Source organism: Acinonyx jubatus, chromosome C1 (assembly GCF_027475565.1).
Source record: "Acinonyx jubatus isolate Ajub_Pintada_27869175 chromosome C1, VMU_Ajub_asm_v1.0, whole genome shotgun sequence".
Lineage (NCBI taxonomy): Eukaryota > Metazoa > Chordata > Mammalia > Carnivora > Felidae > Acinonyx > Acinonyx jubatus.
In genome coordinates this window covers 96,464,640-96,486,779 of record NC_069381.1, presented here as the reverse complement: position 1 = coordinate 96,486,779, position 22,140 = coordinate 96,464,640, and the positions used below count along the sequence as shown (strand labels likewise).

Below are 22,140 nucleotides of genomic sequence, written 5' to 3'. Positions count from 1 at the left end.
TGTTGCCATATCCTGCAAGACATCCCCTAATCCCCAATGAGAACTGCTCATCTAAAATGATAGTACTGATCTTCCCAAGCAGTTTAAAACTTCCAAATTTGTGTGGACTCCATTTACACATTTGAACTCCATTTTGAATAGTCCACAGAATAGAGATAGAATGATGTCTAACATGGCTTTTGCTCTCAAGTAAATAATAAATTGAGGGTTGTACAGAAGCAGGTAATTCATACAAAATATAAAATATTGCCATAAAAGATCAGTGAGAGCACTGTGGCGAAAATAAATTCTAATGTGGCAGGATCTGGGATGGTATCACTAAGGCACTGACACTTAATAGGTGGGTATACATGAAGAAAGAACATTCCTCACAGAATAGAGGTACAAATGAGAAAAATTCAGGATTTCTTTAGAAAGCACTGAGTAGTTAAACAGGAAGATAGGGTTTTTCTTTGGTGGGTAGAATAGGGGAAATAAGATGAAAAATCAGGATACAGCTAGATGGAGAAGGTTCAATTGCTACTCTAGCGAATTTAGACTTTGTTCTATACTCCGAGAAGATTTGTGGAAAGTGACATCAGATACGCACTTCAGGAAGAAATGGCATAGTATGAACCCTAGATGGGGGTGGAGAAAGACAAAAGATGAAGAGGCCTGATACAAAATGAGTTTAGGTAGACCTTGAACTGGGAGCAGATATCATGGATCTAGACAAGAGCAGCAGGTACGTGTGGGAGATAGTGGAAGGTAATGTAATTTTTAAAATGGCTACTTAGGATCCTGAGAGAACTGGAACAACATCTTGCTTACTATTTATTTTGTAGCTTAGGAAATCACTTCTGAGCTTCAGTTTTTAAACTGAAAAAATCATAGTCTCCTGTTATGGTGAAAAAGCCCTCACAAGGCCAGGCCCATAGTAGGAATTTCACAAATGCTGCATTTAACAATAATAAAAATAAAAGAAAATCAGTGGGGCTTGTTTTTAATGGTTTTTAAAAAGCTTAGAATGCCCTGCTTCCCAAATGGCTTTGACAAAACTGAGTTGATCAAGACAGCCTTTGAATGAGACTTTTCCTGCCCTTTTATTGTTCTGTTCTTCTTAGATCAACACTGGACCCTAGTAAGTCCTTCTGTCATCACGCTTATTTATAACAGTGTATTACAGTAAGGAATATGAATGGTAGAAGACTAGAAATTAATTGGTTTTGTATAGTTGAAACCATAAAAGTGGTGTAATTTGTGAGGTAGTTGAACAGTGTCATTTACAGTATGATTCTGTATGGTATACCAGAAATTTCTTAGACTTTTGACGAGTGAATCTTTCTGGTAATCAACAATGTTTTAAATTCTGTAAGCGTTGAATATCAAATGCTCTGAACTGTGCTAGATCCTCTACCGAATTAAATTTTCGTGCATTGGTAAATACGCTCTCATACAAAACACTGTAAGGTACTATGGGAGATTCAAAATAGGTGATACAAAAAGCTTCTTGCCCTATAGAATTTCTGTTTATTAAAAATACATGCTTGGGGCTTCTGGGTGGCTCAGTCGGTTAAGCGTCTGACTTCGGCCCAGGTCATGATCGCACGGTTTGTGAGTTCGAGCTGCGTGTCGGGCTCTGTGCTGACAGCCTCGAGCCTGGAGCCTGCTTCGGATTCTGTGTCTCCCTCTCTCTCTCCCCCTCCCCAGTTCATGCCCGCACTGTGTCTCTGTCAAAAATAAATAACCTTAAAAAAAATTTAAAAAATACATGCTCAGTTTAATTTTTGGCTGGCTATGAGAAGTATAGAATGGGTGTGTTATAAATTTTCAGTAAGCTTTCCCTCCTCAATAATAAAAATTAGATTCTCGGAACTAAAAGACCCAATTGCAGTATGTTGAATCAGTCCTGGGTTTAAGGTAAGACTATCTTTTATTCATATGAAAAATTGGTTACTGTTAGGGAACCCCAGAATAGGACATTTGTACAGCTGTGCCAATTCTTTAGCTCCAGGGTCTAAAAACTGTAACTGCTTATTGCCTTTTTATTCTTGATTCTTTTCATTGTATCCTGTTTTGTAGGAGGCTGAGGATGGTGTTATTGCCTATGATGATTGTGGGGTGAAATTGACTATTGCTTTTCAAGCCAAGGATGTGGAAGGATCTACTTCTCCTCAAATAGGAGATAAGGCAAGATAATTCTGCTTATTTGAGAGGAGAGTTAAAGGTTGTCATCTTCATCATAAGTCCTGCAAAATGTCTTTGGGGTTTTTTTTTAGTCTTACCAAGTTTTGCTAAAAAAAAATGGTGTGTTTACAAGTTTAATATAAGAACGTCTTCCCATTTACAAGCAGCTTATTCAGAATAGGGTCTAAGATGCCCTTTGTTAAAAGCTTTCTGAGGAGTCAGTAAGCACTAGAGAAGATCTGCCTAAGTCAATTAACTTATAATATTATAAGCTAAACCAGTTGCTGAAACATTATCAAAGTAAAATCATACCCAAGATTTTATATTGCTGTGCATTTTTCTCCTCACTATGTCTGGTTTTCTGATAGCCCTGCTTTAGAGAAATTGAGAATCTATAAGGAATACACACTGGAGAACAAAACTTGATCCCCTTATGAAAAGTGTGAATGAGACCTAAAAGTGTTAGTTTTGGTGAAAATCTCTTCCATCAGAGTATTTAACACAAAGGATATTTGGAGTGGGAAGTTGTAGGTCCTAAGGTAAGGAGCTTGGTGTGGTAAAGACATGATATTAAATATGAGTGTCCTTATTTTTCACAGGTTGAATTTAGTATTAGTGACAAACAGAGGCCTGGACAGCAGATTGCAACTTGTGTTCGACTTTTAGGTCGTAATTCCAACTCCAAGAGGCTCTTGGGTTATGTGGCAACTCTGAAGGATAATTTTGGATTTATTGAAACAGCTAATCATGATAAGGAAATCTTTTTCCATTACAGGTGAGGAATGCCTTTTAGGAACTTAGAGCTTACTATCCATTGTTTGGTTTTGTTCGAAAACATTTAGTATCAGGTGGTTATATATTTTGTAATTCCAAATTTCATATTGGTAAAATTATGGCACTACATAAACAAAAGTTAATCATGTGTATAGGGAACATGTGGCCGGAAGATAAAGGCCTGTACCTGCTTTGAACATTGGGCAAGAACTTTCTGCTTCAGTAAAAGAATACTGTCTTCTATGTTGCTACCAGAGAGTTGTACATTTAATATGTGTCAGTTAAGGGCATGGGCTCTTAGATGGTTCAGGTTTGAATCCTGGCTCTGCCACCTAATTAACCTCCTAGTATTTTAGTTTCATTGTCTTGAAGCTGGAGATAATGGTGCCTTTTCATTGGGTGTTTCTGAGGATTAAATGAGTCACTGTCTATAATGTGCTTCAAACAGTATCCAGCATAAGTAAGCACACCATGAATGTTGTTACAGAAGAAGTAAATTTATTTGCTACCGTTGATGTTTGTGGTGATTGCTTATTCAAATGTTTCCTTTCTTCCCAGTGAGTTCTCTGGTGATGTCGATAGCTTGGAACTGGGGGACATGGTCGAGTATAGCTTGTCCAAAGGCAAAGGCAACAAAGTCAGTGCAGAAAAAGTGAACAAAACACACTCAGGTAATGAATTGTGATTTCTACTTATTTAGTCTAGGCTTTTGGTGGGAGATGAGAGACAGCATGGGAGAGGAAGCAAAAACCCAAGATTAGTGGTCCCCCAGGTGTGATACCCAGATACAGTAGCATCACCTGGCCACTTAGAAGAAATACAAGTTCTTTGACCCCACCCCAGAGCTACTAAACTTAGGATGGGCATTCTGTTTTAACAAATCCTTTAGGTGATTCTGACGTACGCTAAAGTTTGAGAACCACTAGATAGATAGTTTAGATCATTCACTTTATTTTCAATTCAGTACCTCTTTCTTAAAAAAATAACCCTAAGATGTAAATATCCATGGGAATGGGGAAAGAGGCATTCTTCGAGGACGCTGTTTTGGAGAAGAATGAGAAAAATAATGGGAACTTAAAATGGTTGCTGTTTAGGATCTCTAACTTAAAAAAAAAAACCCGCAACTTTTGACTTTGATCTCAACTCCTCAAATAATACTTCCTCATGGTGAGACCTAGAAAAATGACAGCCAAGAACGTTCATTTCATTTCAATAAATATCTAAGCACATGCTGTGTTTTAAGTACTGGGGATACAGCAGTGAAGAAATCAAAGGCAAGAAACCTGCCTTTGTTGAGTTTATTTTTTAGTTTGTATTTATAGGCAAGCAAGATGAGTAAAATTTTGTGCTTAGAAAGATAGTAATATATATTACTAACATATTGAGCTTAAAATAAAGGGAAGTGTGTAAGTGTTGGGGTTGCATTTTAGAGATTTAGAGATTAGAGAGAGAGAGAGAGAGAGAGACAGTGCGAGCAGGGGAGGGCCAGAGAGAGACAGGGAGACAAAGAATCTGAAGCAGGCTCCAGGCTCTGAGCTGTCAGCACAGAGCCCGATGTAGGGCTCGGTCCCATGAACCTTGATGAGCTCATGACCTGAGCTGAAGCCCAATGCTGAACCTTCTGAGCCACCCTGGCACCCCCAAATTAACATTATTTTCATGATAATTTAGCAATAGTTCAAGAGTAGCAGACCAGCCAGCAACCCTCTGTTAACATTTGTTCTGATGATTTTTGCTTTTTTCCTGTGGAATGGAGTTACAATTGTTGAATAAGAAGTATACATGCTTTTGCTTTGTAGTGAATGGCATTACTGAGGAAGCTGATCCCACCATTTACTCTGGTAAAGTCATTCGCCCCTTGAGGAGTGTTGATCCAACACAGACTGAGTACCAAGGAATGATTGAGATTGTGGAGGAAGGTAAGAGCAGCCCTATGAGATTGTTTAAAATTTGTTTTACCTTTACATGAGCACTTGGAACATTTTAAAATGTGGTGGTGTTGGTCGCAGTCGCTTTCAGACTCCTTAGAAACTGAAATTAAGGAAAAGTGCCTCTTCCTATCCCCCCCCCCCAACCCTTGGTTTTTATGATCATCATCCTGGGTTTATGTTGTGAACAAATGACTGTTATGTGAGCAACTGAGTTATACTGAAATAGACTGAGAACAAAATCTCACACTAAAAGTACTCATCTAATGTTGGATGATAATCAGATATTTACAGTTGGCTGCATTTAGTACAACTTTACAGTTTTCTTGTAGTCTGTAATTATTTACATCAGTATTAACAAATTTTCCTAGTAGCCAATTCACTTCTATAAATATTTTGCTTTTTGTAAATGTCCTATATTTATTTCTTAATAGCTAGGGTTCCGTGTGGATCCTAACAACTTGTTTCTGGGCCATGGCTCTCTATGTTTTTCATTTACTGCTTTTTTCTCCCCATCTTCAGTAACTCCCTGATTTCTAGTGTCATCCCAACAATTAGTACCAAAAGACAACTTTGTTCATAAAATAAGTTTGCAATAGGAATGATCGTAAGGACCACTGATGATTAGTAGAGCTAAATTACCATAATGATGGGGTTGATGAGAAGAGGGTTTGAATTTCCAACCAAAGATGATAGCTTGACTTAAGAGAATAAATCTTGTGTTATCTAGGAGTCAGAGGGCATAAAGTGGGGAAGAACAGGTCATTTGAGAGAAAGAAATGAACCTTGATAACATACATGCTCCTTGTATGAGGCCCTTAGGAGTTTCCGCTTTACATAGAATCGGAGTACATCCAGTTCTCCCCAACACACACACCTCCAGATAGGAATAGATTTTATAGCAAATGAGTCTTTTATTTCAATAAATCACTCCTTTAGTTGATTGAGATCTAATTCAAATTAATTTTAAAATAAACTTCCTTTGTTCTGCTTTCTCATCTTATAACTGACCCTGGTGGTTAAACACACTATTTTTTAAAAATCATTCAGTACAAATCTGGTCTTTTGCAAATCAGTATTTTAAATGAATGACATGATTACACCATACTCCTAAAGGGGTCGTGGGGACTGGGCAACTTACTCACTTTTGCAGTACTTCCTCTGTAACATTTCACTTTGACTTCTTTTTGTGTTCCCAACCCCCAATCCACTTACTCTTCAACTCTGGCTCTAGGATATAGTCAAGCAGTGATTTTGTGGGAAAGGAAACTTTTCTGAACTCTAATAGACCTTAGAGGGTTTTGAGACTACACAGGTTACATTTTCCCACTTGATAGTGAGAACAGCTCTTTCATTCAGGAACACTTTGAAGTAGGGCAAGGCCTAGATCTGAACACCACCTCTTCCATTTCTACCTGTATAACTTTGGACAAATTACTTAAATCTCTCCTAGCTTAGTTTCTTCATCTTTAAAATGAGGGTAATTTCTTTGAGAAGATTCTAGAATGATTAAATATGAATCTGTAAATGTTTAATAAATGACTGCTTTAATAAAACTGAATCAGACCAGCTGTCTCTAGAGAATGCTTGTGTATGACTTTGTTGGAAGTGTATCCTCAAAAGTTTGTGGTTCCTGTATGTTTGAAAGGAAAACCTTCCCTTACACCTTATAATCATTAAAAGAATTGTTAAAAGCATTTCCAGTTCTGAAGCTTCCACTTCCACCTCATGTTTTTTTCTCCTCTTCACCTTTGTTGATTCAGTGGCTTCCCGTTCAGATGAACTGATATGATAAGCAACTGAACCTTTGGCACAGTTCTTATTCCTAGCCTGCACTCCTCTCCAGCCAATATTTTAGTCTAGGGCAGAGCTCAGCAAATAGGGTGGTTTGTTTCTGTAAGTAAAGTTTTCTTAAAATAGCTATGGCCATAGTTTACATCTTGTGTTTGGTTGCTTTCCCACTACAACAGCAAAGTTGAGTAGATGTGACAGAAATAGGATAATTTATAAGTCTAAAATATTTACTGTCTTTCAGAAAGTATACTGAGCTCTGAACTAGGAGAAAGTGCCTGTTGGTTTGAGGGAGCCATAATCAGAACAAAGAAAAGAGATTAGAATGCCAAGGAAATTTATCCACATTGTTTTTGCCTGTGCCTGGCTTGTTGAATGCCCAGTTGAGTATGGGTCAGAAATATTTTTGACTGGTTGGCTGTGAACTGGGGAAGAAGATAATTCAGAGGATCATGCTAACAACCCATTCTGCTTAAAATGCCCACATATTTAGGTAATGAGGTTGAGTGCCAGTGTTCCTTTTAATTTCGTAAGGATGGTTTAAAACTGTTCATTAGCTAGTAAAGTACTACAAGTTCTCATTTGTTTTCTTGGTAATATTTCATTGAAGCTTTAAGGTAGGAGTTCTCAGGTATTAAAACATTTTTCTTAGGTAAGAATACATTCTTAGCAACTTATCTATAAACTTATGACCATCAGCATAGGATCATTCTGAACTATTAGTTTTCAGACTTTATACCTGTCTCTCATTACAGGGGATATGAAAGGTGAAGTCTATCCATTTGGCATAGTTGGGATGGCCAACAAAGGAGATTGCCTGCAGAAAGGGGAAAGTGTCAAGTTCCAGTTGTGTGTTCTGGGCCAAAATGCACAGACTATGGCCTATAACATCACACCCCTGCGTAGGGCCACAGTGGAGTGTGTGAAAGATCAGGTAAGTGGTAGTATCTCTGGATCTGAATTTGATCCTTTTATGAGTTGGTACCCAAGTGGTAACCAAAACCTTGAAATTTTTTCAGCCAAGGGAGAACCATCAGTACTCATTTCTCCTTTTTTCATTGATTTGAGGTAGCTTGTAAAAATATGAAGAAAATGACATGAAAAGGAAAAAAATGGTGATATGAGCAAAAAGAAAGTTAAGAGTGCTATTGATAACATTACATGACAGGGGAAATAAGTTTGGAATGAGATTTTTCAGAATAGAAAGACTAGGATTTTGTATGCTTGAGCTCGGGACTTCTTTTGCAGACCACACAACGAAAGCATATGTAAAGGTGTTCATAAGATAAGTTTAGGGCAAACAAAACTATTCCTCATATTGAAATCTCAGTGTGATTTTGCTTAATTCAAAAACTTCATATACTATATGAAGACACAGGCAACCTTTGTTTCAGACAGACTATGATAGATTGAATGGCAGTGATTTCAAAGATACATTTCCTGACAAGTTTTTCAGACCCATATGCTGTTACATTATAGCATGAGCAATTAAACTGGAGTATCAGCATTAATACCATGTTTAGTAAATCCCCTTCTAGTTAGGTATTGTGCTTCATTCACAGTGAGGTACTTTTCCCCTCTGTAGTATGTCCTGCTTTTAGTTACTGTCTTTTTTAATTTTTCCCTCCCCCCACCCCCCCTCAGTTTGGCTTCATTAACTATGAAGTAGGAGATAGCAAGAAGCTCTTCTTCCATGTGAAAGAAGTTCAAGATGGCATTGAGCTACAGGCTGGAGATGAGGTGGAATTCTCAGTGATTCTTAATCAGCGCACTGGCAAGTGCAGTGCTTGTAATGTTTGGCGAGTCTGGTGAGTTTGTTGTTGTTGGATTGGTAAATTCCCTGGACTGTCTTTAAACTTTCATAAACTCTGGTTTAATCACACTTCTTCACTTTTCATCGCTCCTCTTTTTATCCTGCTACTTTCTGGCTATTTCTTGATCTTTCCTCTGTGTGTGTGTGTGTGTGTGTGTGTGTGTGGTTTTTTTGTTTTTGTTTTTTTTTTAATAGGTTTGATTTTTTTTTTTTGAAAGAGTACAAGTGGGGGAGGGGCATAGAGGGAGATTGAGGATCTCCATGCACTGACAGCAGAGAGCCCGATACAGAGCTCGAACTCCAACCATGAGATCATGACCTGACCTGAAGTCGGACACTTAACCAACTGAGACACCCCTACTGTGTCTTTTTTACCTCTGGCCTTCATTTTCTAAATTTTAGTCTTACAAATCTGGCCTAATGAAACATTAATTGGGTACATTCTATGTAATAGAACTTATAAGATTATGTAGTCCTTATTCTTCAAGGATTCTGCTTAGCTTTTTCTTCCATTAAGTTATTTATATGCTACTTAAAATTCTAATTTTATAGTTTAGCAGTGCTTTCTCTGTGCTTTAAAAAAATTTTTTTAATCTGTAATATTGTCATGAGAGGAGCTGGGAGTCTCTTGAAATACTTCATATTTAACTTGTCTAAGGTTTTTCACATCTTATTACCTCGTTTTGTGTGTCTGTGGAACAGGTTTTTCTAGGTGCAGACCAGTCCAGGGATGACCCTCACCCAAATGATTCTTCCGTTCCTCCACAGTGATAAACCTTGAGTTAGGAATAAAAACAAACAAACTTGTCTGTCCTGTCTTGCTAGCTATAGCTAGGTGGCTAGATGAGGCAAGAGTCTCCTCATTAAAACTGAGTCATTTGGGTAGTTAGATAGAAAACATACTCCTCTGCAAGTACTTGCTTTCTTCCCACCAAGAGTTGCTGCTTCTCACCTCTTAACTTCATTACAGCGAGGGCCCCAAGGCTGTTGCAGCTCCACGACCTGATAGGTTGGTCAATCGCTTGAAGAACATCACCCTGGATGATGCCAGTGCTCCTCGCCTAATGGTTCTTCGTCAGCCAAGGGGACCAGATAACTCAATGGTATGAGGGCATTACAAGGTTCGGGAGGTGGGGGTAGGGGCAGCTGACAAACAATATGCCTATCAAGTTCCTATTTCAGCATAGCTCGGAGCTTAATGGCACAGGGAACTTCAGTTTTCTTTTTCAGTGTTTCAATATGCTTATAACTAGTTAAAGCTCCATATACATTGGTTCAGCCCCTAACAATAATGATTCCTCACAGTAAGCAGCACATTTTCTGGTCTTCCTGATCCTTTGAACATAATAGATAATAGATCAGGAGGGCTTATTAGGGATTTCCTCCTCTGGGAAAGAAGTGGTGGTGGTTACGATGATTAAAAAAAAGTACTGCTTTTGTAGTGATTAACTGTAATTTTACTTCTTCACAGGGATTTGGTGCAGAAAGAAAGATTCGTCAAGCTGGTGTCATTGACTAACCACATCCACAAAGCACATCATTAATCCACTATGATCAAGTTGGGGGGATTCTGGTGAAGGGTTCTGAATATCCTCCTCTTCATCCCTCCCAAAATCTGGAATACTTATTCTATTGAGCTATTACACCAGTTTTAACACCTTCCTCGTGTTATGTTTAAAAAAAATAAATAAATTTAAGAAACCATTTTAAAATTATGCACAGTTGCAGCCTGGAAAACTTAAGGTGGCGCCTTATAGTATCAATCTTAGGAGCTTTATTTGGTGCATTTAACGCAACTGGTAATTGCAAAATCCACTTCGCCTGTGTAAGTGAAAAATATAGACTGTTATCTTGTTGGCCCTATGAAATTCTGCACTTGGTATTTAGCATATACTCTACCTTCATTACTATCTGGCAAGATGTTCTGCCTTAGCACTCAGCTGCATTCTTTTCCTTTTCTTTCCTGTTCATTATGCTTTAATTCTGAGGACCATATGAGGGTAGAATATATTAAAAATTACAAAAATTCTAAAAATTTGTATAGGCAAACCATTTCCTTAAGTTGATGGCCAAATGTTAAAATGTTATTTTTCATATCATTTATAATCTTGTCACAGTCCACTTAACAAAGTTTGGTTAGATTTCAGTGAAAATTATCTTCCAGAGTAGTTTTTTTTTTTTTCCTGGGATTAGGGAGGGGGGTAACTTTACTGCAATTAGTATGTATGGTGCAGAATTTCATGCAAATGAGGTGTGCCAGCAGTGTGGTAATTTAATCGTATTTAAACAAAAACAAAAAAAAAACGAATGCACAAACTTGCTGCTGCTTAGATCACTGCAGCTTCTAGGACCCAGTTTCTTTTACTGATTTCAAAACAAAACAAAACAAAAAAATAAAAAAAGTTGTGCCTGAAATGAATCTTGTTTTTTTTATAAGTAGCCGCCTGGTTCCTGTGTCCTGTGAAATACAGGCACTTGACCCTTGGTGTAGCTTCTGTTCGACTGTATATCACGGGAATGGATTGGTCTGATTTCTTGGCCCTCATCTTGAATTGGCCACATCCAGGGTCCCTGGCCAGTGGACTGAAGGCTTTGTCTAAGGACAAGGGCAGCTCAGGGGATGTGGGGGAGGGCGCTTTTATCTTCCCCGTTGTCGTTTGAGGTTTTGATCTTCTCTGGGTAAAGAGGCCGTTTATCTTTGTAAACACAAAACATTTTTGCTTTCTCCAGTTTTCTGTTAATGGCGAAAGAATGGAAGCGAATAAAGTTTTACTGATTTTTGAGACTCTAGCACCTAGCGCTTTCATTTTTGAAACGTCCTGTGTGGGAGGGGCGGGTCTGGGTGCGGCCCGCCGCGTGACTCCTGGGTCGGGGGCCCACGTGGCTGGGGCGGGGACTCGGACGCCCCGGGCGCCGACTGATTACGTAGCGGGCGGGGCCGGAAGTGCCGCTCCCTAGTGGGGGCTGTTCATGGCGGTTCCGGGGTCTCCAGCCTTTTTCCCAGTTGTTCTAAATCAGTCGGAAGCGGAGGCAGCGAAGTTTGAGGTAAGGCTCTGTTGTGTTTAGCGTTCGTCTTTGGCGCAAAGAAGCAACTCGTTGTTGCCAGGAATCGAACGGAATCTGCAGGCTGGAGACAAAGGCCCTTGGGCGGGGGTCCTTCGTTTTGAGCGTTACGGGGGAGATCTTTGAAGACCGGCAGGGGAGTAAGACGAGGGGATGGCCAGGAGGCTGCCCCACCAGAGCGGAGAAGACTTGGGGGAGGAGTAGGAAGAGGGGTTTCCTTTACCTTAGGCTGAGGGCGGGGCCCAAGGGCTGTTGAAAAATACCGAAGGGTGGGGGTAGTAGCTAGGAGACTAGCCAGAATTCTGAGGCCCGCAGTAACCTGCCAGTGCTTTTGCACTCCTGAAATCACTGAGAACCAAGTGGAAGGTCACGTGTATGGAACCCACATATTTCAAACTCGGGCTTTAACTTACTATTGATTATAGAAAGCTTTGAAGTACTGTGGATGTGACTCGCCAGTTAACCCTGATTGCTGCTTTCCCACAGGTTCTCGCTGGTGTGAAATGACTGAGTACAAACTGGTGGTGGTTGGAGCAGGTGGTGTTGGGAAAAGCGCACTGACAATCCAGCTAATCCAGAACCACTTTGTAGATGAATATGATCCCACCATAGAGGTGAGGCCCAGTGGCAGTGTGCTGACCCTACCTCTGGCTTTTGGCTCACCCTTACCCATATCCTTTAGCTTGCTGTTTAGCTAAAGGAATAATCAGGAGACAGAAGTAAAAGTTATTTTGGGTACTGCGTTCAGCAATACAGTAAAGCTTTCCATGTTTGTGGAGAAGAGTTCATTTTTATTAGCTGTTAGAGTTTTTCTGAAAACTTGACAATTTAGCAGTTTAATAAACTGTTGCATACTCGTTGAACTCCTATATGACAGCTCTATTAAAAAGAAACCAGCGGTGGGAAGAGTGACTGAGTAATAGGATGGAGATAAAGGATTCAGAGATCTAGATAGTCTGCAATTTTCATTAAAAGTTGAAGCAGCTGAGACTGGGCTGGAGTAAGAAAGAACATGAGATTTTGAGTCACTACCTAGATTTTTTTTCAGTCCCTGTTGGCAGTTTATTTAGTTATGTTATATTGAACAAAACACTTAAACTCTCTGAGCCTCATTGTCTTCGTCTATTAAATTATTATAAACATGTCCTGCCTATCACACACAGGGATGTTGAGAAAAATCAGTATGTTTAAATTTTTTGTGAGTCCACGTTCTAGATTGGCTTGAATAAATGGCATCTAAGGTCCTTTAAAAAAGGTTGTGTAATTTTATTCAATTTAGAAATGTCTGACTAGAGAGTTTTTATTTTAATCCACATCCTGGTCTTCCTACCCTCCCCCCACCAGCTGGTGAGTGTTTAATGGAAGCTAACATAGCCATTATTAAAAATTAGTAAGTCCTCGGCAAAATTTTATTTAAGCTAAACAGCTTTAGTGTTAATAGTTAGAACCTTTTAATATTTTGCTGAGTTTTAGTTATTGAAGGGTAACATACATACAGTAAAATTCACAAGTATATCTACAGCCTAGTGACTTAAAATTTGTATTTTAAATACTTCCATAATCACCACTCAGAAATATAGACCATTTCCAATACTCCAGAGAGTTCTCCCATGTCCCTTTCCAGTCAGTAAACCCCCACACTGCCAGGAAATAACCACTTCTCTCTGACTTCTATTAACCTAAGTTAGTTTGACTCAAACCTACCTTATAATTTTAATTTTGCTCATTTCCTCGAACACTCGTACACTTAACCATATTTCATACTTCAGGCAAGTTTTGGCAATGTGAAGTCTATGTTAATTTGAAAGTATATTATAGTCCCACAACGAAGTTGAGAGGCACTGATCAATGAACTGGGAAACCAGCTCGCATTTGTTTCTGGAGCTAGATCTTTACCAGGTGTGATGGGTTGTTTTCTTTGAACTGAATTCCCAAAATGTAAGTATCAAAATGCAAGTAAAATTTTTGCCTTAGAGGCAAATTGAAACCATGTATATATTCTATGCATGTCTGTCTTTCTAAGGAATTATAACTATATACAGTAAAACCTTGGTTTGCGAGGTTAATTCGTTCCAGAAACATGCTTGTGATCCAAAGCACTTGTGTATCAAAACGAATTTCAAGAACCATTAACCAAGTTGTGATCGTGTGACATTCGGCATCACATATTGCAAGACGTTGCTAGTTAATAAAGTTAAAATTTAGTATAAATGTTTGCTCGTCTTGCAGAACCCTCACAGAACAAGTTACTTGCAATCCAGGGTTTTACTGCACCTTGTTTGGAACCTTTAGGAATTTGATTCCGGAATATTTTCCAAAGGTAAAAATCCACTATGATGAGAAAAATATTTTGGTGTTATAATTTTGTCTGAAATGAAAAGTATATGTGTGTTTAGTTATAAACACAAATGATACTGTGTCCAAGGCCTGGTATAACTGGTAGAAGTATGTTTAGAATTTAAATGTATAATAAACAAGAAAATTCCAGTTTATACCTTGGTAAAATAACACCTTGAATGCTAATCTCTAGTCTAACTGCTGTATAGCTGTCTTTTGAATTACCAAACTTTTTTTATCTTTTCCAAGAACAGAGTGACCACATTTTCCTTTCTGTAGGCTTTTTTCTTAGGGTGACATTCAGTACGTTCTGTTTGTGATTATATATTAGGAGTTTGAGGGACAGAGAGATGGAAATAAACTTAGGAAGGAGCTTATCTAACTTTGGCAATAGCATTGCGTACCCTGTGGTTTCTAATAAAAATGAAATCTTCCTCTCTCCCTGCCGTCTCCCACCCTTCGCACCCCAGGATTCTTACCGAAAACAGGTGGTTATAGACGGTGAAACCTGTCTGTTGGACATACTGGATACAGCTGGTCAAGAAGAGTACAGTGCCATGAGAGACCAATACATGAGGACAGGCGAAGGCTTCCTCTGTGTATTTGCCATCAACAATAGCAAATCATTTGCAGATATTAACCTTTACAGGTACTAGGAGCATTATTTACTCTGAAAGGATGATTGATAAGTGTGTTCTGAAGCTTTGTGAGGGGATGAGGATACCACACTAGGAAAGATAGCATCTTTAATTATGAAGAGAGTTGGTTTTAGGTTGTTTAACATTGAGGATCTGGGGTTACAACTGGAAGTTAATATTGTGACATATTTTATATAATGCACTATGGCTGGAATGTGTGATAATACTTAAATGAAGCTTCCTAATGGGATGATTCAGGACCACAGGTGGTGGTAGAGATCCCACAGGAATTTCAGAGATGAAAACACCTCTGAGAAGCAGTCGTCAGTATGTGACAGAAGATAGAAAATGGTAGGAAGAAATGAACAGGCAGTAAAGAGAGATGAAAGGTGGTCTTTCTCAATAGAACCATAAAGTTTCAAAGCTCAGTCAGACCATAAAAAATTCTGGCACAACATTCTTGTTTTACAGAATCAGATACCGAGTTCAGAAGGTGTTTTGTTAGGTTTTTAGAGTCATGGTTGTTGTTAGTAGCAGAGCGGGACCAAAAACCCAGGGCTCCTTTTTCTTAGCTCCATGTTCTTTGAGCAGAGTAATAGAACAGGTTGAAACTTGGCTCCATCATCCATTAGCCATGGGACTTCGGGGCAAACTACCAAATGGCTGTGATGCAGTTTCCTTATCTATAATATGGAGGTAATAGTACCTACCAAGAGTTGTTTGCAAAATTAAACAAGATAATATAACATGTTAATCGCCCAGAAAAGTGCCTAGCACATGGTCAATGTGAGTGTCCTTCCTACAGCCTACAGGCATATTATACTCCATCCATTGAAGATGTCTGCTCATGGAAACAAACTAGTCCAGAAAAGTTACTCAGCAGGGAGAGTGGTTCATTGGTTTCTTTCTTTCTTTCTTTCTTTCTTTCTTTCTTTCTTTCTTTCTTTCTTTCTTTCTTCCTTCCTTCCTTCCTTCCTTCCTTCCTTCCTTCCTTCCTTCCTTCCTCCTTTCCTTTCTTTTGTCTCTCCCTCTCTCTCTTTCTCTCTTCCTCCCTCCCTTTTTCTTTTTCTTTCTTTCTTTCTTTCTTTCTTCCTTCCTTCCTTCCTTCCTTCCTTCCTTCCTTCCTTCCTTCCTCCTTTCCTTTCTTTTGTCTCTCCCTCTCTCTCTTTCTCTCTTCCTCCCTCCCTTTTTCTTTTTCTTTCTTCCTTCCTTCCTTCCTTCCTTCCTTCCTTCCTTCCTTCCTTCCTTCCTTCCTTCCTCTTCTAGAGAGTGGGAGGAGGGGAGGGGCAGAGGGAGAGAAAGTGAATCTCAAGCAGGCTCCACCCCCAGCACAGAGCCCCAATGCAGGGCTTAGTCTCAGAAACATGAGATCATGACCTGAGCAAAATCAGGAGTCAAGACACTTAACCAACTGAGCCACACAGACACCCCAGAAACAAACTAGTCCAAAACTGACTTTGGTGGGGTTTTTTCTGCTTAAACCTGCTCTGCTTTCCATTTGCTGTCTGGAAATAATAGCAATGCATAAGAAAATGTCCAGTACTTGGCAAGTACCTAATGTTGAATTTCTAGAAGTCATTTTTCCTCTTAGGCTGTGTTGTCTTACATTATCCTTTAAAATAGGCTACTGCCGTTACTCCAAAGGTCGGTTCTGCAGATAGCCAGTGTAATGAATTTTAGGTGCGTGATTGTGTGTGTACCCAAGGGTAGAGTCTGGAGTAGTGCTGTGCAGTATGGTAGCTACAACCTTACGTGATTATTTCAGTCAATTAAAGTTAAATATAATTGAAAGCTCAGTTCCTTGACCACATAACAACTGACTTCTTAAGTGTTCAACAGCTACATATGACTAGTGGATATAGTTGGACAGCACAGATAGAGAATATTTCCATCATCATGAAAAGTTCTGTTGGACAGTATTGGTCAAGAGAAGCTAGAGCAGTAGTTTCCAAACTGCTGTGTGGTGTGTCTTACATGTCACTGAAAGGAGTGCTGTAAGTTGGGAGTTCCCAGATCCTTTAGTCCCCCTTTAAGAAGAGCACTTCTGGTGTTTTCTATTTTATATCTCGGACTTCCAGCGATAGTATCGTTTGAAGAAAATGTTTGGACGTCACCCATCTAGAGAAGTGGATAGACTGTCTTTCATTAAACACTGTCACTCAAGGAAACTTCAAAAAGTTATTTTGAGGCAGTAAGCTTTACTTTTCATACTTTAGATCTTAATCTAGAGTATGATTTCAGGTTGCCAATTAAATCCAGAGCCAAGCTCTTTGGAGAATCAGGGAGTGTAACAGGGGTATGCGTCAAGGTAGAATAGCCATCCATTTCCACTAGAAGGTGAACCAGTACTTGGCTGCCTTATGGCTGCTGCATCAAGTCTAAACCAGTCCACTGTTGTGCATGGTTTTTTATAATTAAACCAAAAGACCATTAGGCATCGTCTTTTATAATCCGTGGGGGGGGGGGGGGGGGGGGAGTGAAACTCCATACTAGATCAATACTAGAAGCTAACAGGCCTAGATAAAATTGGTTAGATTCTTTTTCCATCTGTTCATTTCTTCCTAAAAACTTACTCTTAGGTAATGATGATATGTTCCCTTTTTTTTTTTTTTTTTTTAGGGAACAGATTAAGCGAGTAAAAGACTCCGATGATGTACCTATGGTGCTAGTAGGAAACAAGTGTGATTTGCCAACAAGGACTGTCGACACAAAACAAGCCCACGAACTGGCCAAGAGTTATGGGATTCCATTCATTGAAACCTCAGCCAAGACCAGACAGGTACAGCAGAGCTTTGAACACCTGGCAAGCATTCATTTAAGGCAGAAAAATTTGATTACTAGAGATAATGATCTGCATTCTTTGTTGTTATGGAATTTTTTGTATTTTATTTTTTTTAATCCTTCGTCTAAACCCCAAATGAACCGATTAATATTTTGGTGTGGCATTTTAGCCTCACGTTAATATGCACAAATATTACTAAAATGAAGACCCTTGATTAAAATTAGTTACAAACATTAGACCTTCCTCCATCAACACCAGCCAGTATTTAGGGATTTTGCTCTCCTGAATGGAATCTTTAGATCTGGTCATTCTCTATGTCCCACGTTACCCATTTTCCTGTGCTTGAGTATAATTTTTCAAAATTTGCCATTTGTATATATCAGTCTGTTGATGTAATTCAATAAAAATGCTAAATTTGGTGTCCCCAAGAAGTACAAGTGAGATAGTTCACATCTTGGATCGTGTCTATTAAGCCGTCTTTATCATTCTCTTTTACAGGGTGTTGAAGATGCCTTTTACACACTGGTAAGAGAAATACGTCAGTACCGAATGAAGAAACTCAACAGCAGTGATGATGGGACTCAAGGTTGTATGGGGTTACCGTGTGTGGTGATGTAACAAGGTGAGCATGCAGTCTCTTGGTGTCATAATCATAAATTTTATTATTTAGCATCAGGCAGTTTGGAGGAGATTGCTGTTACTTTTTCTGTGTTGCTATTTGAGAGTTTCTACTTGCTCACAGCTGTAAAATATTTTCCTTATGGCACCCTTTCTGAGAGTACTTTTAAAGCATTAAGTATTTTATAGACATCATTACGCTTTCAATAACAGTAGAAACCAGAAGACATTATTATGAAATGTATGCCTACCATACCATATTCTTGCACTCATTAGGAATTGGAAGAATCACTACATCAAAACTAGATTATAATGACATGGTGTGTGTTCTTTTCTTATAGATACTTTTAAAGTTCTAGCATCAGAAAAGAGCCACTGTCAAGGTATGACAAGCTTGGAAGCGAATGTATTATCGTTCATGTTGATTTCTTAACCATGTTTTTCTCATAATCTCCGTGTGCCATTTATACAGATTCTGTCTTTATTTTAGCTGCACTGACACCCTGGTCCTGACTTCCCTGGAGGAGAAGTGTTCCTGTTGCTATCTTCAGTTTCACAAAGAAGCTCCTGCTATTTCCCCAGCTCTGTAGATCAGTACATTATTCTCTGTTTGAGAAGTTCTCCGAGTAACTACCTCCTCACTTGGTTGTCTGACCAGAGAAATGAACCTCTTGTTACTCCCCACTGTTTTTCCACCCTGGTTCTCCCCCAGCACATATAAACAAACCTCCCAGGTTTTTCATCTGAAAAGTAATTCATGCTCTGAAACAGAGAACCAAACTGTAGACATGAAATTCTGTAGGAAACAATGTCTTGAGCTCTAAAGTAGCAACTGCTGGTGACTTTTTTTTTTTTTTTTCCTTTTTACTGTTGAACTTGGAACTATGTTGGTTTTTGGAGAAATGTCGTAAGTTACTGTTTTGCTGAGTATATAGTTAAGTTTACCATTCGGTTTGTTTGTAATGTTACTGGCTATACTCTATACCTGGCATCTGCTCTGCATTCATAAAAACAAAAGTGAATTCTGACTTTTGAGTCTATCCTAGTGTTCTCAACTTCCACATAATTAAATCTAACTTTTGCAGCAAAGTGCCTTTTTCCTAGAAGTGGTTTGTAGATTGCTTTATAATACTTTGGTGGAATAGATGTCTCAAAAACCATTATACATGAAAATGAATGTCTGAGATACGTCTATGATCTGTCTCCCTTTGAGGGAAAGATATACCGACATAATAGCAGATGCCGTGTCTTACGTGTATGAAGTTGGATTTCCAGAGACCTGATTTGGGTCTCTTCCAAGAGAAAGATGAAACTGGAAACAATTATGAATAACTTCACTTAATTTTTACCTAATCTCTACTTCGGGGCGGGGGGGCAGGGAGTAGGTTACCACTTACAAAATATATGCAATTTGTTTCTTCTAGCTTACTGATAATGAACTTCCATTCATATTTAAATTTAGGTCATATCCTAAAGCTTTACATTTGCAGGTGTTCGAAATTGTAAGTTTAATGCAGTTTTATTTAATAGCTATGATCAATGATTTTCAAGCCTCAGAGGTATTAACGGACACATTTTCACTACGTATTATGATATTTTAAGGATGTATATTATAATTGCCCTCATTCCCCTTCTCATCCCACCGCAATGGCGGCTTGGTTATTTCAGTTGAGTACAGCAAGGTGCTAATAGACCAGGGTCACAGTTTCAAAACTTGAGCAAGCCGGTTAGCATTGCAGAGAGAGAAATTCTTCCACATTTGCTCATTGCACCAGTAAACTCCAGCTAGTAGTTTGGCCAGATGCACACTGTTAGTCCTGCAAGGAAAGAAGAGGTCAGTTAGCACAGATCCTTTACCGTGACTGGAAAAACCTGCTGTCTTGAGGAGGGTCAGCTTAGAAATTTTTATAAATAAAATCTGTAGACCATTTTTAGCCATGTGGAAACTCTGAATTAAACCAATATTTTTTCTCATTATTTTGAGAATGAGGATGCCTCAGATCAAAATTTTCAAAATTTTCTTTCTTCATGATGTCCTTTGAAGGGTTTAAAACCAGATGTTGATGAATTCGTCTGTGTATACCAGATAATAAGCTGATGGAGTTTGCTCAGAAGAGAAGTAGCCTTTCTATAGAAATTGCTGTTTGAGAAGGGAGTGGGAAGTAGAACTAATTGTTAGTTATGAGGGTTTGGAGGTACGGCGTTTGCATTTGCAGATAATTTCCTGGTAATTCCAATGAAAAGGAGACTTGGATAACTTTTGATGAGAGATTAGTTCCCAGATGGCCGCTTCCTGTTCTGGTCTCCTCTGATGTGTACTTACTGAGGTCCTCTATCTTCTCAAACAAGCTTTCATTTAAGGAGACTCCACACTGTCTCTAAATGGATTCAGAAGAGGGCAAGAACCTGCACTGTGCCCAGAGCGAACAAGCCCAGAGAGTTGTGTTCCTTAGTGTTAACTTTGAGAGCTTTCACATACTGTCAACAGCTGTAAATAGAAACTCCTGCTGCTGGGTTTCTGCTCCTTTTGGAACATTGCTGTGTGACTTTCTTGAGGCTAGATGGAGTCTTGTCACCTCAGCTGTCATTGTCTTCCACCTCTTCCTTCTCTTCTCATCTGTGTGACTGACAGTATGACCCTTTTTGTAATATCAAATTTAGGGAAAAAGATACTCATTTTTGCCCTTACATGTATGTACCTTACAGTTTTTTCAAGTGTGTCCTAAGCACAGAATTATCTAAATGGGGCCAAAATTCAGACTTGAAAATGTTCTTTTAATAGCTTGTTAAGAAGTTACACATAGGTGTGAATTTTGGCACGATAGAGTGACAGACTTACAGTTAAATGCTGAGTAACTTCAGTTGGTGTGAAGTAAAGTGTGGTTGTTTAGAATTTGTTTGTAATTGCTGAAAACAGTTCTAGTTTACCTCAGAATCTGAAAAGTCTCTTCCCCCAAGTTAAGTGCCTGGCCAGCTGTCATGAATTACATACTACTTTATGTGTGTTTGTGTTTTAAGGGTTGCACACCCAAGAGTGTGAAAATAAGATGTTCTGTGTAAAGGCCACCATGCCTAGTCTGTAAATGAAACTGTTAAGTGCTGTATTTGCTCCAGCAGCTTACTCTAGAATGTTACTTGGTAATATAATATCATGCTTCTTACAGTTTTCACTTTAGTGTAGTAGGTAAAGTTATTCTCAGTATGTCTTTTAGCAGGCCCATGTTTAGTCTTTCATCATCCCTTAAACTGCTGTGAATTTTTTGTCTGACTTGAAAGCAAGGATGGAGAAACACTTTGAAGAGATATTTTCATTTTTTCCCATTCCAGAATTTGTGAGCATGGTCATATTTTGCTTTTACATTTACAGTCATGAACTCTCAAGCTGGCAGCTACAACCAAGAACCAAAAAATGGTGCATTCTGCTTCTTGTAATTCATCTCTGCTAATAAATTATAAGAAGCAAGGATAATTAATTAGGGAAAATATTTTATTTAGGTGGTTTCTGTAAGCAAGAGACTATAATTCTTGTACATTATTTTTCATCTTCACTGTTTCTTTAAGCAGTGTAATGTGCCACAAAATTATTTTTAAGGTGTTTCCTGTTAGGAATTGTTTTAAACGTGTTCTCATTATCAGAATAGTTGTAGATATGTTTCAGAATACAACTGGTGATTTTTAAAGGCCTGAGTACTGACCTAAGAAGCAACTGGATGAATTCTACTCTGGAGGGAAGGGAGGATCTCAGTGAAAGTTGTATGACTTTTATATTTCTGTGCCATCAGATATAGGTAAAAATACCAATTGTGCAATTCTGTTGTTTAAACAGAACTATTGGCCTCTTTGGCCCTAAATTAAGGGGCTGATATTTTAAGTTGACTATTTTATTGTAAATTAATCCATCCTAATTTTTAAAAATTTGGTTGAATGTTTTTCTTGTTAAATGTTTAAAAAATAAAAACTGGAAGTTCTTTGCTTAGTCATAATTCTTTTTTCTATTGAAGTGCCTTTCTTGAAAGTTAATATTAATTTTAGATTTGGTTTTTTTGTTTTTTTAAATAAGTTTTATTTTTATTTATTTTGAGAGAGAGAGAGAGAGCACGGGAGGGGCAGAGAGAGAGGGAGACAGAATACCAAGCAGTCTGCCCTGTCCTCCCAGACCCCTAAGGCTCGAACTCATGAACTGGTGAGATCATGACCTCAACCAAAATTGAGAGTCAGATGCTTAATTGA

The 22,140-nt window shown here is 38.6% G+C and overlaps 2 protein-coding genes across 6 annotated transcripts in view; both read left to right on the top strand.

The window, feature by feature from the left end:
- The window catches only part of CSDE1 (cold shock domain containing E1), a 38,271-nt gene extending 27,009 nt beyond the window's left edge, over positions 1-11,262 (top strand). For all 5 annotated transcript variants that reach the window (XM_053214640.1, XM_015066108.3, XM_015066107.3 and 2 more), the window contains 8 exons: positions 2,062-2,169; positions 2,766-2,941; positions 3,499-3,611; positions 4,740-4,859; positions 7,415-7,593; positions 8,304-8,467; positions 9,443-9,575; positions 9,944-11,262. In XM_053214640.1, the coding sequence (XP_053070615.1) occupies positions 2,062-2,169; positions 2,766-2,941; positions 3,499-3,611; positions 4,740-4,859; positions 7,415-7,593; positions 8,304-8,467; positions 9,443-9,575; positions 9,944-9,991 (1,041 nt within the window). In that variant the 3' untranslated portion in view covers positions 9,992-11,262. The remainder of the gene's footprint in view (positions 1-2,061; positions 2,170-2,765; positions 2,942-3,498; positions 3,612-4,739; positions 4,860-7,414; positions 7,594-8,303; positions 8,468-9,442; positions 9,576-9,943) is intronic.
- A 112-nt stretch (positions 11,263-11,374) lies between these two features.
- NRAS (NRAS proto-oncogene, GTPase) lies at positions 11,375-21,893 on the top strand. The gene is made up of 7 exons (XM_015066109.3): positions 11,375-11,517; positions 12,022-12,149; positions 14,343-14,521; positions 17,130-17,289; positions 17,791-17,914; positions 18,252-18,293; positions 18,401-21,893. Exons 2-5 carry the CDS (start codon positions 12,039-12,041, stop codon positions 17,908-17,910), a joined length of 570 nt encoding a protein of 189 aa, XP_014921595.1. The 5' UTR covers positions 11,375-11,517; positions 12,022-12,038; the 3' UTR covers positions 17,911-17,914; positions 18,252-18,293; positions 18,401-21,893.
- Positions 21,894-22,140: the final 247 nt, after the last annotated feature.